This window comes from Paroedura picta, chromosome 5 (genome assembly GCF_049243985.1).
Source record: "Paroedura picta isolate Pp20150507F chromosome 5, Ppicta_v3.0, whole genome shotgun sequence".
Classification (NCBI taxonomy): domain Eukaryota; kingdom Metazoa; phylum Chordata; class Lepidosauria; order Squamata; family Gekkonidae; genus Paroedura; species Paroedura picta.
Window position 1 is genome coordinate 95373601 of NC_135373.1, and position 15618 is coordinate 95389218.

The following is a 15618-nucleotide window of genomic DNA, read 5'->3' on the forward strand; positions in this document are numbered from 1 at the left end:
ACGTTGTACTAACATGCTTGACCCTGTACATATGCTGTATGTTTTTTAGGTTCTTATGCTGGGGCAGTAGTTGCCATGCCACTAGCAGGTGTATTGGTACAGTATATAGGATGGTCATCAGTCTTTTATATATATGGTAAGTTGTCCAGCAGGCAAAAAATTAATGACATTAAATATTTATGATAGAGTTGCAAACTGTTTTTAAATACAAAAACATTGACACTGAGAATAGGGAAGCAATAGAGAATTTCCTATTTTTTTGATTTATGGCAAATATATTATAGTCTTTAAAATATTATTGAGATTATTACTGATTGCTTTCATATTAAAACAATTTGTTGATCAATAAGAAATGGTAAATAGATTTTATCCATCTTGTTTTCTTCCTACCTGTACAGGAATGTTTGGGATTTTCTGGTACATGTTCTGGCTTTTGCATGCCTACGAGAGCCCAGCTGCACATCCAACAATAACCAGTGAGGAAAGAACTTACATAGAAACAAGTATAGGAGGAGCCAATCTAGTCAACACCAGTGTAAGAGATATTATTAATGGTTGTTGCCTTTTGTCAACCAGTTAATTGCTTAAAAATCACTGTGGAACTCCATACTGACAGATCAAAGGGATGCAGAGGATTAGCCATAATCAACATTGTATTTCATTCAGCTTCCCTAATTGTTGTTAACATCTGGAAATTTATTATAGATCTATTGATGATGTTTATACTCTGCGGACTTCACATTCTGTTTCATTCATGCAAACCAGGAGCCCACCAGTCACGTATATTAAGACTGCATGAGGAGTCATGTTTTCCTGATTAATGTAGCTGGTGAGCTTCCCATTTGTATAAATGACACAGAATGTAATGTCTGTAATGTCTGCTACACAATGTCTATGTAGCTTCTTAAACAGATACATCTTAAATAGTGCCTGTATGTCTTCTGGGATACACTGATACAATTTAATATTGATTGAGTTATTAAAGAGGGTGTTCTTTGGATGCCTCAGATAACTATTGGCAAACTCAAACCTTAAGTTATATTATTTTTATGAAACTTCTATAGAAGTATGTTTTTCTCCTGAAGTGTATACTGCTGAAAAAGAATGTGTGATTACGCTGAAGTGGTGTGTGTGAAAGAAACATGGCAATCATAGGAAGTGAGGCTCTTTATTTTCAGTGTTCTAGCCTGTGGGACAAATGAGAAGCCCACAGATGTATATTCCTCAAGTTCCTGAAAATCTTATAATGGATTGGGATATCATAAGATTGGTAAATTATGTTGGAGATACTCCTACTTTCTGAGCTTTTAGGATGAACTACATTCACTTTATGCCATAATGGAAAGTTTGTTTTTTAAAATTCTCTGTATTCACTAGCTCTGAGATGTTGTACACCATGAAGCTGACATTACTTCACCTTCCTCTAGACTCTGGAGCAGGGGTCAACATTTGGAGTCTGTGGCACCTTTGCAGTTCTGACAAAGTGAGCTACACAATGGCTGCCACAAAAGGCTAATCTTGTCTTGTTCTTTCTTGTAGAGATTTAGTACCCCATGGAAACAGTTTTTCACGTCAATGCCAGTTTATGCAATCATAGTAGCAAACTTTTGCAGGAGTTGGACTTTCTACTTGCTGCTTATAAGTCAGCCTGCTTACTTTGAAGAGGTTTTTGGATTTGCAATAAGTAAGGTGAGCAGAACAAATGAAGCCACAATTTTTCTCTAGGGGCCTGATGATAAAGTGTCAAGTGTTTGCTGTAATTACCTTGGGATCATTAAGAAACAGGGCTCTTTGGTTTGCCAGTTAGTCTGTGTGCTGTTGAAGTGTAGAGAGTGACTAGTGTGCCAGACTAAGATCTGGGGAACCCTAGTTCAGATTTGCACTTTGCCATGGAAACTTGCTGGGTGGCCTTGGGCCAGTCGCATAGCCTAACCTAACACATGGGGATGGCTATGAGGTCATGTGGGGCAAGAGATGCTATAGCAAAAATGAGGAGGGGAATCACTACACAATGAAGTTAATGTTTATTTAAAGGTTCCCATTTGGAAAGTTTAGATTATACGGAGCTTCTTCTGGTCTCCCAGATAAGCACTGATCTGCTTATCATCTTGGTCTGCAAACCAGTTTGAATGGATAAAACAGCGAGCATTTGCAAATACTTTTTTGGTCACAGATAGGTTCATATACCTAAAATATGCTTCCATGGAGTTGTGTATATTTACTTTCAGGTTGGCCTTTTGTCTGCAGTTCCACACATGGTCATGACAATTATTGTACCCATTGGAGGGCAGCTGGCTGACTTTTTACGGAGCAGAAGGATTTTAACGACAACTGCAGTAAGAAAAATCATGAACTGTGGAGGTACTATTGGATTTCATAGATAAAATATGTGAATGACATATTAATAATGCAGAAGATTGCCATGCTGGTAGGTTAGTATAATTAACAGTTTTTTAAATGTCTAAACTGTGGAATATCCTTGTGTCTGGAATCTTTTTAAAATGATGTACAGAAGGAAGAAGATGGATTTAATAATGAAAATAATTGCATGTGCCATCTGAGGTACCATTTTTCTAATAGACACTTTGGTATTTATTCCTAAAATGTTTTGTTTTATTGATCACATTTGCATCAGATTTATACACAGAAAAAGTTAGTACTACCTTTAACAGCATGTTAAATATTCCAGTACCTTTAGCAATATATTGAGCTGTATTGAGGAGCCATGACTCAGAACATCTACTTGGCACGCAGGAGGTCCCAAGCATCCCTAGCATCTCCAGTTAAAAGGTGATGTGAAAGATAGCCTAAGACCATGGAGAGCTGCTGCCAGTCAGAGTAGACAATGCTGATTCTGATGGACCAGTGGTCTTATTTAGTATCAGGCAGCTTCATGCTTTCATGTGCTAAAGATAGAATAGAATCAGAGTTGGAAGGGGCCAAACAGATCATCCACTCCAATGCCCTGTTCAGTGCAGGATCAGCCTAAACTATCCTTGATCAGTATATGTCCAGGCACTGCTTGAAGACCACCAGTGAGTGGGAGCTCACCACCACCTTAGGCAGTCTGCTGAACTACTCTGAATCACGGCTGAACTACTCTGATTGTGATAAAAATTTCTCTTGATATCCAGCTGGTAGTGTTCTACACATAGTTTAAACCCATTACTGTGGGTCTGTGTCTTCCCTTATCATTCAAGAGCTTTAGGATGTATGGATCAACATCTGCTCAGGGTTCCCAGCCTGAAGGAGGTAAAATTGGCCCTGGCCCCAGCCTAATGAAACAAGCTCCCAAAAGAGATCAGGGACCTACAGGACCTTAATCAGTTCCATGGGGCCTGTAAGGTAAAGGTAAAGGTATCCCCTGTGCAAGCACCGAGTCATGTCTGACCCTTGGGGTGACGCCCTTTAGCGTTTTAATGGCAGACTCAATACGGGGTGGTTTGCCAGTGCCTTCCCCAGTCATGACCGTTTACCCCCCAGCAAGCTGGGTATTCATTTTACCGACCTCGGAAGGATGGAAGGCTGAGTCAACCTTGAGCCGGCTGCTGGGATTGAACTCCTAGCCTTATGGGCAAAGCTTTCAGACGGCTGCCTTACCACTCTGCGCCACAAGAGGCTCTTATGGGGCCTGTAAGATGCAGCTATTCCACCAGGCTTATGGTTGAGGGTCACAATAACTTATATTTACAGGGAAGTCTTTGGTTATGTACCTTGTCAAAAGACTTTTGAAAGTCTAATTGTATTATGTCTGCTGGATCACCTCTATTCATATGCTTGTTAACCTTACCAGAGAATCCCAAAACAAGGTAGGACTTCCCTTTGAAGAAACCATGAAGATTTTTCCTTAACAGTCAATTTTCCTATATGTGCTTAATATTTTTATTGTGAATAACTGTTTCTGCTCATTTACATAAGACAGATATTAGGCTTACTGACTTGTAACTTCTGGACTAATTTTTAAAAGTCAGTATAACAGCACTTGATTGGACTGAACAAATTGTCATGACGTTTTTGAATTGGAATATTTTGAAGGATTTATTAATTTTCTCCATTTTTTTCAATTTGCAGGATTTGGGATGGAAGCTACCTTGCTTTTGGTGGTTGGCTATTCTCACACAAGAGGTGTGGCCATCTCTTTCTTGGTATTAGCCGTAGGCTTTAGTGGATTTGCTATTTCAGGTAAAATTTAAACTCTTATGCTTAAACCAATTAGGGAAGTAGTTTTAAAAATTAGTAGAGCTCAGCATGTTAACTGATTCTTAATTGCTTACATGTACATATTGCACAAAGTATTACAGAAAGTAAGAAAACTTCAAGAATTAAGAACTGTTTTGGATAACTTGGACTAGCCTAATAGTATTCCGGCCTTATGAAAAATAGTGATTTTTTTAAAAATGGACCATATGCTGCTCTAAACTTATTTCAGTTTCCTGTGCTTTGCTAATGTTTGGGGGAAGAAATTGTAACTAATTCTCCCCTTAAGGGTATCAGAATGTTTTCATGTTGTATGTTTCTGGAAGTTTAATTTTCCCCTATGCAAGATTGATTTTAAATGTAATGGCCAGTTATTTGCAACACAAAAGTTAAAGAAACTCTGTTGCTTGGTAAATGAAGCCATTCAACTCACCATATATTTTTCATAAAAGACAGCTTGACTCATATTAACAGTAACATTAAAGTTTGTAACTATGGAACAGGCAAAACAGCACTTGTCATTCCATACTGGGGGAACTAACTCATCAAAGATACTCTGCATCATAACATGGAATGGCTAGTTAATACCTTTGCCTAAACAGCTATGCTGCAAAAAGGTGAAGTCAAGTAAAGGGGTGAAAGAGTTTTTCTTGCAGCATACAAAAAAATGCCCTGACCTGGATAGCTTAAGCTATCCTCATCTCCTCAGATCTCAGAAGCTAAACAGGGTCATCTCTGGTTAGTATTGAATGGGAAACCACCAAGGAATATCAGGGTCACTACGGCCCATTATGCACGGAGTGGAAAGTCTGCATTCGGGGTGGAATGGTGGCGGCTAAAATCACCAATTATGCACGCTGCAGGCGGCAACCGGGTGCAGAGTCAACGTATGCCGCCGAAAAAGCCACATTAGCGAGATGCGGAAGAAAGTGGAGCTTCCTGGGACCAGGGCGAAACCAGAAGCGACTCCGGAGTATCTGCGTGCATAATTGGATACTCTGGGTTTTGCCGCTGTTGTGTTCCGTCCCGTGCATAATCGGTTTGCTTCGCTTCTTCCTCCTCCTTGTTCTCCATGCCACCGTTTCAGCGGCCGTGCATAATAGGCCCACGCTATGCAGGACATGACAAACCACCCCTGAATGCCTCTTGCCTTTAATACCCTACAGGTTACCATAGGTCTTCTGCAACCTGATGATGAAAAACAAAACTGCATATACACCAAAAACATTTACAATCATTTAATTGTTCTTTAACTTCAATTTTCAATTTCTAATAAAATGTTAAGCATTTTTATGCTTTATAGCTAGCAGGTGTTTAGAAAACTGGAACTGGCTGAAAGTTCTCAATTTCAGACCTTTAGAAATTATAAGGGTAAATTCCAGTTTTCTAACCACCAGCTAGCTATAAAGCATAAACATGATCAAGTCCATCAAGAATGTAGCAATTTCCAATTATTTTCTTCTATGGAAATAATTTCCTTTTAAGCAGTGAAACTTCTACTCTTTTTGTTTCCAAGATTTATAATTTTTCTCTAGAAAGAGATACATTCCAGAAGGAAGAAGGCATGTTTCATTCCTGTTTTATATATGTGGTCTTTTTCATTATAACTAACAAGCACTGCCTTGTGGATTGTGCACTGTTTGACAAATTTTATCTGTTGCAGGATTTAATGTCAACCATTTAGATATTGCACCCCGCTATGCCAGCATCCTCATGGGCATTTCTAATGGAGTAGGGACCTTGTCGGGGATGGTGTGTCCCCTCATTGTTGGTGCAATGACTAAACACAAGGTAATGTATTTTTACTTTTTATCTTGGAACATATTTAAATGAAAGTAAAATGAGTGGAAAGAGATTAAACAGGCATACAACAAAATAAACCCTGCTGGATCACTCCAAAATACATCCAGGACAGCATTCTGCTTTTCACAATGACCAACAATATGCAGTTGGGTAATATCAGATATATCTTGTTTTGGGATACTGAGGTTCTATTTAGCCATTATTCTACACCTATCCTCCATGAATTTGTCTAGTCCCTTTATAACAATTATACACATTATAATTATGCATATATTCTATCCTGAATATATTGCTCAACAGTTTTGTGGGAGTGTCCATGCTTTCTTGCATTGAGATACCTTTTTTTCTATTTGCCTTCTTCACTACATAAATTGGTTTTATTTCTACCCTTCTCAGCTGTCAGTTTTTTAAATTAAAAGGCCCTAATGTATTACCCCCCCTTCAAGGATCGCTGCCTTGTTGTGGCAAGGGGGCTTGCATAGCTCAGTGAAGCTATGAGCTATGCCGTGCAGGGCCACCCAAGACGGACAGGTCATAGCTGAGAGCTCTGACAAAAGGTGATCCACTGGAGAAGGAAATGGCAAACCACTCCAGTATCTTTGCCATGAAAACTCTATGGACAGTTCCAATAGGCATAACGATATGACGCCAGAAGATGAGCCCCTCAGGTCGGAAGGTGTCCAATATGCTACTGGGGATGAGCAGACGGCTAGTACGAGTAGCGCCAGAATGAATGAAGCGGCTGGGCCAAAGCCAAAAGGACGCTCAGTTGTGGAAGTAACTGGTGGCGAAAAGACAGTCCGATGCTGTAAAGATTTTTATTCCATAGGAACCTGGAATGTCAGATCCATGAATCAAGGCAAGCTGGACGTGGTTAAACAAGAAATGAGAAGACTGAACATCGACATTTTAGGAATCAGTGAACTAAAATGGACAGGAATGGGTGAATTTAATTCAGATGACCATCAGGTATACTACTGTGGACAAGAATCTCGCAGAAGAAATGGAGTAGCCTTCATAATCAATAAGAGAGTAGGAAAAGCAGTCTTGGGATACAATCCCCAAAATGACAGAATGATCTCAGTTCGAATCCAAGGCAAACCATTCAACATCACAGTGATCCAGGTCTACGCCCCAACCACTGCTGCTGAAGAGGATGAAGTTGATCAGTTCTATGAAGCCCTACAACACCTTCTAGAAGCAACGCCAAAAAATGATGTGCTTATCATCATGGGGGATTGGAATGCTAAAGTAGGAAGCCAAAAGATAACTGGGATAACAGGCAAGTTTGGCCTTGGAGTACAAAATGAAGCAGGGCACAGCCTGGTAGAATTTTGTCAAGAGAATACAATGGTCATAGCAAACACTCTTTTTCAACAACCCAAGAGACGACTCTACACATGGACATCACCAGACGGTCAACACAGAAATCAGATTGACTATGTACTCTGCAGCCAAAGATGGAAAAGTTCTATACAGGCAATAAAAACAAGACCAGGAGCTGATTGTGGTTCAGATCATGAGCTTCTTGTTGCAAAATTTAGGCTTAAATTGAAGAAAGTAGGGGAAAAGCACTAGGCCACTCAGGTACGAACTAAATCATATCCCCGACAAATATACAGTAGAGGTGACAAATAGAGTTAAGGAATTAGATCTGATAGACAGAGTGCCTGAAGAACTATGGACGGAGGTTCGCGACATTGTACAAGAGGTAGCAACTAAAACCATCCCAAAGAAAAAGAAATGCAAGAAATCAAAATGGCTGTCTGAGGAAGCTTTACAAATAGCTAAGGAGAGAAGGGAAGTGAAAGGCAAGGGAGAAAGAGAAAGATACACCCAATTGAATGCAGAATTCCAGAGAAAAGCTAGAAGAGATAAGAATGCCTTCTTAAATGAACAGTGCAAACAAATAGAAGAAAACAATAGAATGGGGAGGACCAGAGATCTTTTCAAGAAAATTGGAGATATGAAGAGAATGTTTCATGCAAAGAGCGGTATGATAAGGGACCAAAATGGTAGGGACCTCACAGAAGCAGAAGAGATTAAGCAAAGGTGGCAAAATTATACAGAAGAACTATACAAGAGCGAGCTTAACATCCCTGATGACCACAGTGGGGTAGTTACTGACCTGGAGCCAGACATCCTGGAATGTGAAGTCAAATGGGCCTTAGGAAGTCTGAGCAACAATAAAGCTAGTGGTGGTGACAGCATTCCAGTTGAACTATTCAAAATCTTAAAGGACGATGCAGTAAAAGTGCTACACTCAATATGCCAGCAAATTTGGAAAACTCAGCAATGGCCACAGGATTGGAAAAGGTCAGTTTACATTCCAATCCCAAAGAAGGGCAATGCCAAAGAATGTTCAAACTACCGCACCATTGCACTCATTTCTCATGCTAGCAAAGTTATGCTCAAAATCCTACAAGCTAGGCTCCAGCAATATGTGGACCGAGAACTTCCAGAAGTACAGGCAGGATTTCGAAGAGGTAGAGGAACTAGAGATCAAATTGCCAACATACGCTGGATCATGGAAAAAGCTAGGGAGTTCCAGAAGAACGTCTACTTCTGCTTCATTGACTATGCTAAAGCCTTTGATTGTGTGGAGCTCAACAAATTGTGGCAAGTTCTTAAAGAGATGGGAATACCAGAGCATCTTATTTGTCTCTTGAGAAATTTATATGCAGGTCAAGAAGGAACAGTGAGAACTGAACATGGAATCACGGATTGGTTCAAAATTGAGAAAGGAGTTCGGCAAGGCTGTATACTGTCGCCTTGCCTATTTAACTTGTATGCGGAGCACATCATGAGAAAGGCGGGATTAGAGGAGTCACAAATTGGGATCAAGATTGCAGGGAGAAATATCAACAACCTCAGATATGCAGATGATACCACTCTAATGGCAGAAAGTGAAGAGGAACTAAAGAGCCTGTTGATGCGGGTGAAGGAGGAGAGTGCAAAAGTTGGCTTGAAACTCAACATCAAGAAAACAAAGATCATGGCAGCCGGCCCTCTCAATTCCTGGCAAATAGATGGGGAAGAAATGGAGATAGTGACAGATTTTATTTTCCTCGGCTCCAAGATCACTGCAGATGGGGACTGCAGCAAAGAAATTAAAAGACGCTTGCTCCTAGGGAGGAAAGCTATGGCAAATCTAGACAGCATCCTAAAAAGCAGAGACATCACCCTGCCAACAAAAGTGCGTTTAGTCAAGGCTATGGTCTTCCCAGTTGCAATGTATGGCTGCGAAAGTTGGACCATAAGGAAGACCGAGCGTCAAAGTATTGAGGCTTTTGAACTCTGGTGCTGGAGAAGACTCTTGCGAGTCCCTTGGACTGCAAGGCGAACAAACCGGTCAGTCCTAGAGGAGATAAGGCCGGACTGCTCCTTAGAAGGCCAGATCCTGAAGATGAAACTCAAATACTTTGGCCACCTCATGAGAAGGAAGGACTCCCTGGAGAAGAGCCTAATGCTGGGAGTGATCGAGGGCAAAAGAAGAAGGGGACGACAGAGAATGAGGTGGATGGATGGAGTCACTGAAGCAGTAGGTGCAAACTTAAAAGGACTCCAGGGAATGGTAGAGGACAGGAAGGCCTGGAGGATCATTGTCCATGGGGTCACGATGGGTCGGACACGACTTCGCACATAACAACAACAACAACAACAAATGTATTACCCTTACACTTTAAAAAATGTTTCTAAACCACTTTTGTTGCCCTTTTCTACATCTTTTATCTGAGAATATATTATACAGAATTATGAATGTATACATTTTATGTGTGAGCTATCTGTTCTGACTATGATTGAGAGGGAGGCCACAATTTTTTTCAATAAATAAATGATTAATTAATTATTAATTAATTAAAAACTTGATTCCCACTGTGAACTGGATGCAGTTCATATGTACAGAAAGACAAACTCTGCCATGAATTTTGGTAGTTTATGGCATTTAGCCATAGCAAAATATTAATGGGAAAATGTTCTTGTAAATTGGTGAATGGTGTGTTTTCTTTTAAAAAATCAGATTGGATATCAAAATGGGTTATAACTGATTAGTTCTTTAAGTCTAATGTCTAATTTATTGTCTTTTTAATCTGTATAATAATTTGTCCCATATTATTCTTTTAGACCCGTGAAGAATGGCAAAATGTCTTCCTAATAGCTGCCCTAGTTCATTATAGTGGAGTAATATTTTATGCCATTTTTGCTTCTGGAGAGAAGCAGGAATGGGCTGACCCAGAAAGCCTGAATGAAGATAAATGTGGAATAATTGACCAGGATGAACTGGCTGAAGAGACTGATCTGAACAGTGATAGTTTTGTAAGCCCAAAGAAAACATATGGTGCTACTTTTCAGAATGATGAAGTACAAAGGAAAGTGTTGCAAAAGCAAAAGGAAGTGATGCAAGATCTAGAAGAACAGACTTCCTACCAATATGAAAATGGAAACTTTCAAGATATATCATAATATCTGACCATATATGGTGTAACCATTACCTATCCTGCCCAAAACCAAGCAGTATCTCTGATTTAGTTGTTATTTTGTGAATAATCTTGCCAAATGGCTAGCTGAGATATCGTAATTTTCAACCTGTAGCACAGAAAAAGAACAATATTAGGGTGTCTGGCATCCTTATGTTCAGCCCTTAGAGTCAGTCTTTTTATGCTATGCAGACCCTCAATATTTATGTCCACTGTTTCTAGATCACTATTCAAATGAATTGTTCATTAGGTGGTCATTATCAAATATGAGGCTCTGGGCAACAGCCATCTTTATGATGCAATCATGTTCTTGGCTGCAACATCTTCATCATCTATCTGTTTAGTAGAAATTTCTGCTGTAACTAGGATGCTGCAACAAAGAAAGTACTATGGTAGGGGGCTTTAAGCAAATGATAAGGGAAACTATTCATTAGATACATTTTAGAAAGCCCACTGGGTAGATTTTCACCTTTCACCTTTCAGATACAGACAACATTCATTTTGTCCATAAATGACATTTTCCAGAATAATCATTCTAATAATGATTATGATCAGAAAGTCCATAGTTCTGGATGCATAGTTTCCGGGTGGTTGCTATATAACTATGTATGCACTGTGCGACACTATGCTATTCCTTCACTTCTGCTAGAATACACCTACTTGTAAATAAAGAATGTAGTCTAAGGCAGGGGTAGTCAACCTGTGGTCCTCCAGATGTTCATGGACTACAATTGTACTCTCATGGGAATTGTAGTCCATGAACATTTGGAGGACCACAGGTTGACTATCCCTGGTCTAAGGGACACCTGTACAAATCCCACTAAAATCATTGAGGTATTTGTGCAAGAGAATAGGAGTGGTCTTGTTCATTTCATTGATGCTTGCACAGACGAAGTTTTCATTAGATTGGCCTTAAGCTATACAATGTACTTTGGGGAAGGGATTTTTTTTTAAAGCATTCTTAATAAATTGATGAAAGAATAGCATAGTGTCCCACAGTTCATTACAATTCATTGTAGTTCATTGCAATAACTTCTTCACCCCAACAGCATGTTTAATATTACTGAAAGGTTCAAGATCTTCCTTCATCATTTATGACAACTGTATGGGAAGCATGCTGTATCACTTTGAATTCATTAGTGGCTTAAAGAACTCACCGTGTTTTCTAACTGAAGAATTTTCTGACTGAAGAATTTCAGTAAATGATGGATTTATTTATTTCCCATTATGACTCTCAGTAAATTGAAATGAAATAATTTTGTTACATTGTCATTCTTGCTTGGCTGTCCTGTCAGAAGTAGCCTGTTAATATTCATAGTGATTCTAGGGGCTAACAGGAATCTTGAGGGCTGAAATATATTTGAGTTTCCTGGTGAGATGCAACTGGTAGTCATAGATTTTATAACAAAATAGTTAATTATATTTCAGTGAAAACTTAGTACAGGATTTTCTGTACTAAGTGACTTTACTGAACAGAATTTTCCACTCATGCTTAAGATGGATGTGATGGGTTCTTTATGAAGTTTAAAAATGTGGTGATTGATTGAGATGACATAGAAGAAAGTCCTGGATTAGGACTTTTTCCTCTTTCCATATATATTTTAATCTGGAATAGAAAGTAAATTGATTTTCATTGTAGGAAAATTTAAAACTATCATTAGATTTAAAACCACTACAGTATTTTGGGAGACAAAAAGAAAAAAAATGGAAGTGAAAACTACAGGCGTGTGCCAGCAGTTAACCACATTTCAGTCTGTCTAGAAATTCTGATGGCATGTTTACCCTTATCTCTCACTGAAATATAAGACAGGCTGAAAACAATCAATTAAACTTTTATGCAAGGGCATATAGCAAGCACAGAATTTAATGAACAGTATTGACTTTTCATCCTGGAGTGAACTGTCCATCTAGTACTACTGCTTGATTGTCCTTGGGCAAATGCCTATCAGCCTCCATTTGCCATCTGTAAAATAAGAAATGGGCTGGCCTATAGTATGAGGGTCATTGTCTTTGTGTGTGAGAGGGGGGGGGGGGAAGGTATTTACACATTAAGAGTATGGATACGTAGCTGTTTCTGTGCCAAACAAGAATACCAGTCCATCTACCAACATATTGTATACTGTGACAAATAATGGCTCTCCAGGGTGTATAGCAGAGAAAACTGTTTCCCATCCCCTACCTGAGATTTATTAAACTGGAGATTCAGGAACTGTACCTGGGGCCTTGTGAATGCAAAATCTGCCACTGAGTCATAGTCCCTCTTAATGAGACTAGACACAGTATTCAAAAATTTGTCACTGCTACCATAAGTCAGTGTTTTCATTGAGCTTTCATCACAGCTCCAAGATTTTCCCCCATGTCAGTTACAGGTTCAGATCTCATCAGTATAAATTAAAAATTAGATTTTTTACCTCAATATGCATTACTTCATACTTATCTCAGTAGGGATACTGCTATCCATTCATCTGGAGCTGAAAGATCCTCTTGGCACTCTTTATAATGGTTTTAGTTTTTATTACCCTGAAGAAACTGTCATCTGCAAATCTGGCCATTTCATTTTTTACCCCCACTATATAATAACAACAAGAACAACCTTTATTGGCATAAGACAGATCAGAATACAGTGAATTAGTTGTTAAGTTCACACACTATATAATTTATATGTACCACGTTAATAAGATAATGCGTTTCACATATTCAAAATTACAGTTCAGTTTGTTTCATAAATGCTTCAGATGAAATTTCCTCTTTCTCAAGACGAGAATAATATCTAAATACTTTTCATGCTTTGGCTGGTGATAGTGCTTAGTCCTGGCAAGGAAATTTGGTCTGTTTTTCATTACCACTGCATTTTTTCTTTCTTTTCCTTAGAATGTTTATGTTATTCAGCATATTATGTTTTACATTTTCCTTATCTTCTAGATTACATAAGAAAAGTTCTGACATTATTATAAATGTAGCTATAAATCTTCAGTTAATTGTTTGACACATGTATCCTTCTTAAATAGCACATTTGAACACATTTCAACCACTAATAATTTGTCATGAAGGCACTTTCATACCCTAATATTAAATTTTGGCCACCATTATTGAATGAGCTTGAATTGTGTGTTTGCCAGAGCAGTAGTAGCCCTGAAATGAAGTGCCACTGATTTACTGGAGTATTTGAGTGACTTCTGGAGTATCTGGATGTTTTAGGAGCATAGGGTCTATTAAATGTGTTGTGGGTACCAAGCCAGATGAGGCAGCATGAATAACAGCTGAAAGTAAGTGCTTCCCCTCTTATTACTGCTTTTTCAATGTGCAGCTCCTAGTCCCAAATGGATACTGAATGGGTGATATATAGTACACATGTTGGTCTCATGGCAACATGCTGGTTAAAACAAGAAGTAACATCATGGGCATGATAGAATTTACAAATTTACAAATAGAATTAACAAAATTTACCCCCAAACCCATTTTAAAGCATTAGAGCTCTTGAACGATAAAGGGAAATCTACAGCAGCCAGTGAAGTGATGGCACGCTGTGAAAAGTGGAAGTTATGTCAGTATGCTGGCATAACACCTACATCCACTGTATTTCCCCATCCTATTTTCTACCACCTGGGGCACCCACTTTCTCTCAGGAGTCACTGGCTGAAGTCTAGCAACCCTAGGCCTACATGGCATCTAGAGAGATACTTTTGCAGGGTTACTACTGTCTTGCCTATTTTGGCTTTAAGTAGTAGATCAAAAATGAATGACCAATTATGTTACAAGTACATATGACGAAAGGAGCAAAGGATAAAACACAGACGTTAGACAGGCAATTGGAAGGCAGAGTTAGCATGATAATGAAGACAACAAAACTGAACAGGAACCAGAACAGCACAGGAAGAATGAATGATAAGAGCACATAGCTAACAAAAGTGGTGTAAATGAAGTGGTGGTAGGGCCTATGTGGAACAAAGAAACATGACATGATGGTAAATTAAACATGTCCCTTGTAGAAGAGGCATCCACTATCAAGTTAATTCCTGGAACTAGGAAAAGCCTTCCAAACCAGACTCTAATGGCTGCTCTGCAATATAGGGCATATTGCTGGCACACTGTTCAAAGGTTTCTCATTTTTAGGAGAGTTACGCAAAATCTTATGCAGCAGTTGAGTGACAAAGGTTTTATTTATTTCACATTATTATCTGTTGACTTTAAAGGCCTAAGTTCTGAAGAGATGAAGCAACATCTAGTCAATAATTAAACTGATGAAATGAGAATATACAGTACAGCCTTAAAATGAGATTTGTTATATCTTTTAAAAAGCATAACTGTGTCTGCTTGAGGTAAGCCTAGCCACTTACACATTGATTCCCCCCTCTTTCACAAATTTCAGTACATATTGATGGACTGCCACTGTTATTTCTAAGTAACCCTAACATAATTTTATATAAATAATCCTGATTTTGTTAGCACATTCAAAATGTATGATAATCTGAAAATGCAAATTTTGGATAAGGATACACAATTGGATAACAGAGCCTCTTGTGGCACAGAGTGGTAAGCAGCAGAAATGCTGTCTGAAGCTGTCTGCCCATAAGGTTGTGAGTTCGATCCCAGCAGCCAGCTCAAGGTTGACTCAGCCTTCAATCCTTCCGACGTCGGTAAAATGAGTACCCAGCTTGCTGGGGGGTAAAATGGTAATGACTGGGGAAGGTACTGGCAAACCACCCCGTATTGAGTCTGCCATGAAAACACTGGAGGGCGTCACCCCAAGGGTCAGACATGACTCGGTGCTTGCACAGAGGATACCTTTACCTTTACCTTTACATAAGTGGGAAGATCAGAAACCAACAAAGAGCCAGTGTATTCACAAACAGGGTTACCAGCCTTCATGCAGAGTTTTGAATTCTCCTGGAATTACATTTGATCTAGAGAATTATAATGGATCAGCTTTGGAAGATAGACTCTGTGGCATCACACAGTCACTGAGATCCCTCTCCTCCCTAAATTCTGCTCTCCTTAGGCTCTGTCCACTTTCTCCAGGAATTTCCTAAGCAGGAGTCAGAACCCCAAACCTGGGACAAACAAAGAAACAAACAAAGACAAACAAAGAACAAAGAAAAGTATACAGTCGAAAGCATGATGTGAATAATATGGTAGTAGT

The 15618-nt window shown here is 39.1% G+C and overlaps 1 protein-coding gene across 2 annotated transcripts in view; it reads left to right on the forward strand.

The window, feature by feature from the left end:
• The window catches only part of SLC17A8 (solute carrier family 17 member 8), a 29354-nt gene extending 15760 nt beyond the window's left edge, over positions 1–13594 (forward strand). Inside the window, exons 6-13 of one of the 2 annotated variants that reach the window (XR_013231296.1) lie at positions 50–136; positions 399–535; positions 1540–1689; positions 2229–2361; positions 4072–4182; positions 5861–5988; positions 10126–11153; positions 11258–13594. Coding sequence is in view for 1 of the 2 variants with exons in the window: in XM_077339192.1 (XP_077195307.1) it covers positions 50–136; positions 399–535; positions 1540–1689; positions 2229–2361; positions 4072–4182; positions 5861–5988; positions 10126–10464 (1085 nt within the window). In the remaining variant the exon portion in view is untranslated. Of the gene's footprint in view, positions 1–49; positions 137–398; positions 536–1539; positions 1690–2228; positions 2362–4071; positions 4183–5860; positions 5989–10125 lie in introns of both variants that reach the window. The other variant, XM_077339192.1, reaches the window with a different exon arrangement.
• Positions 13595–15618: the final 2024 nt, after the last annotated feature.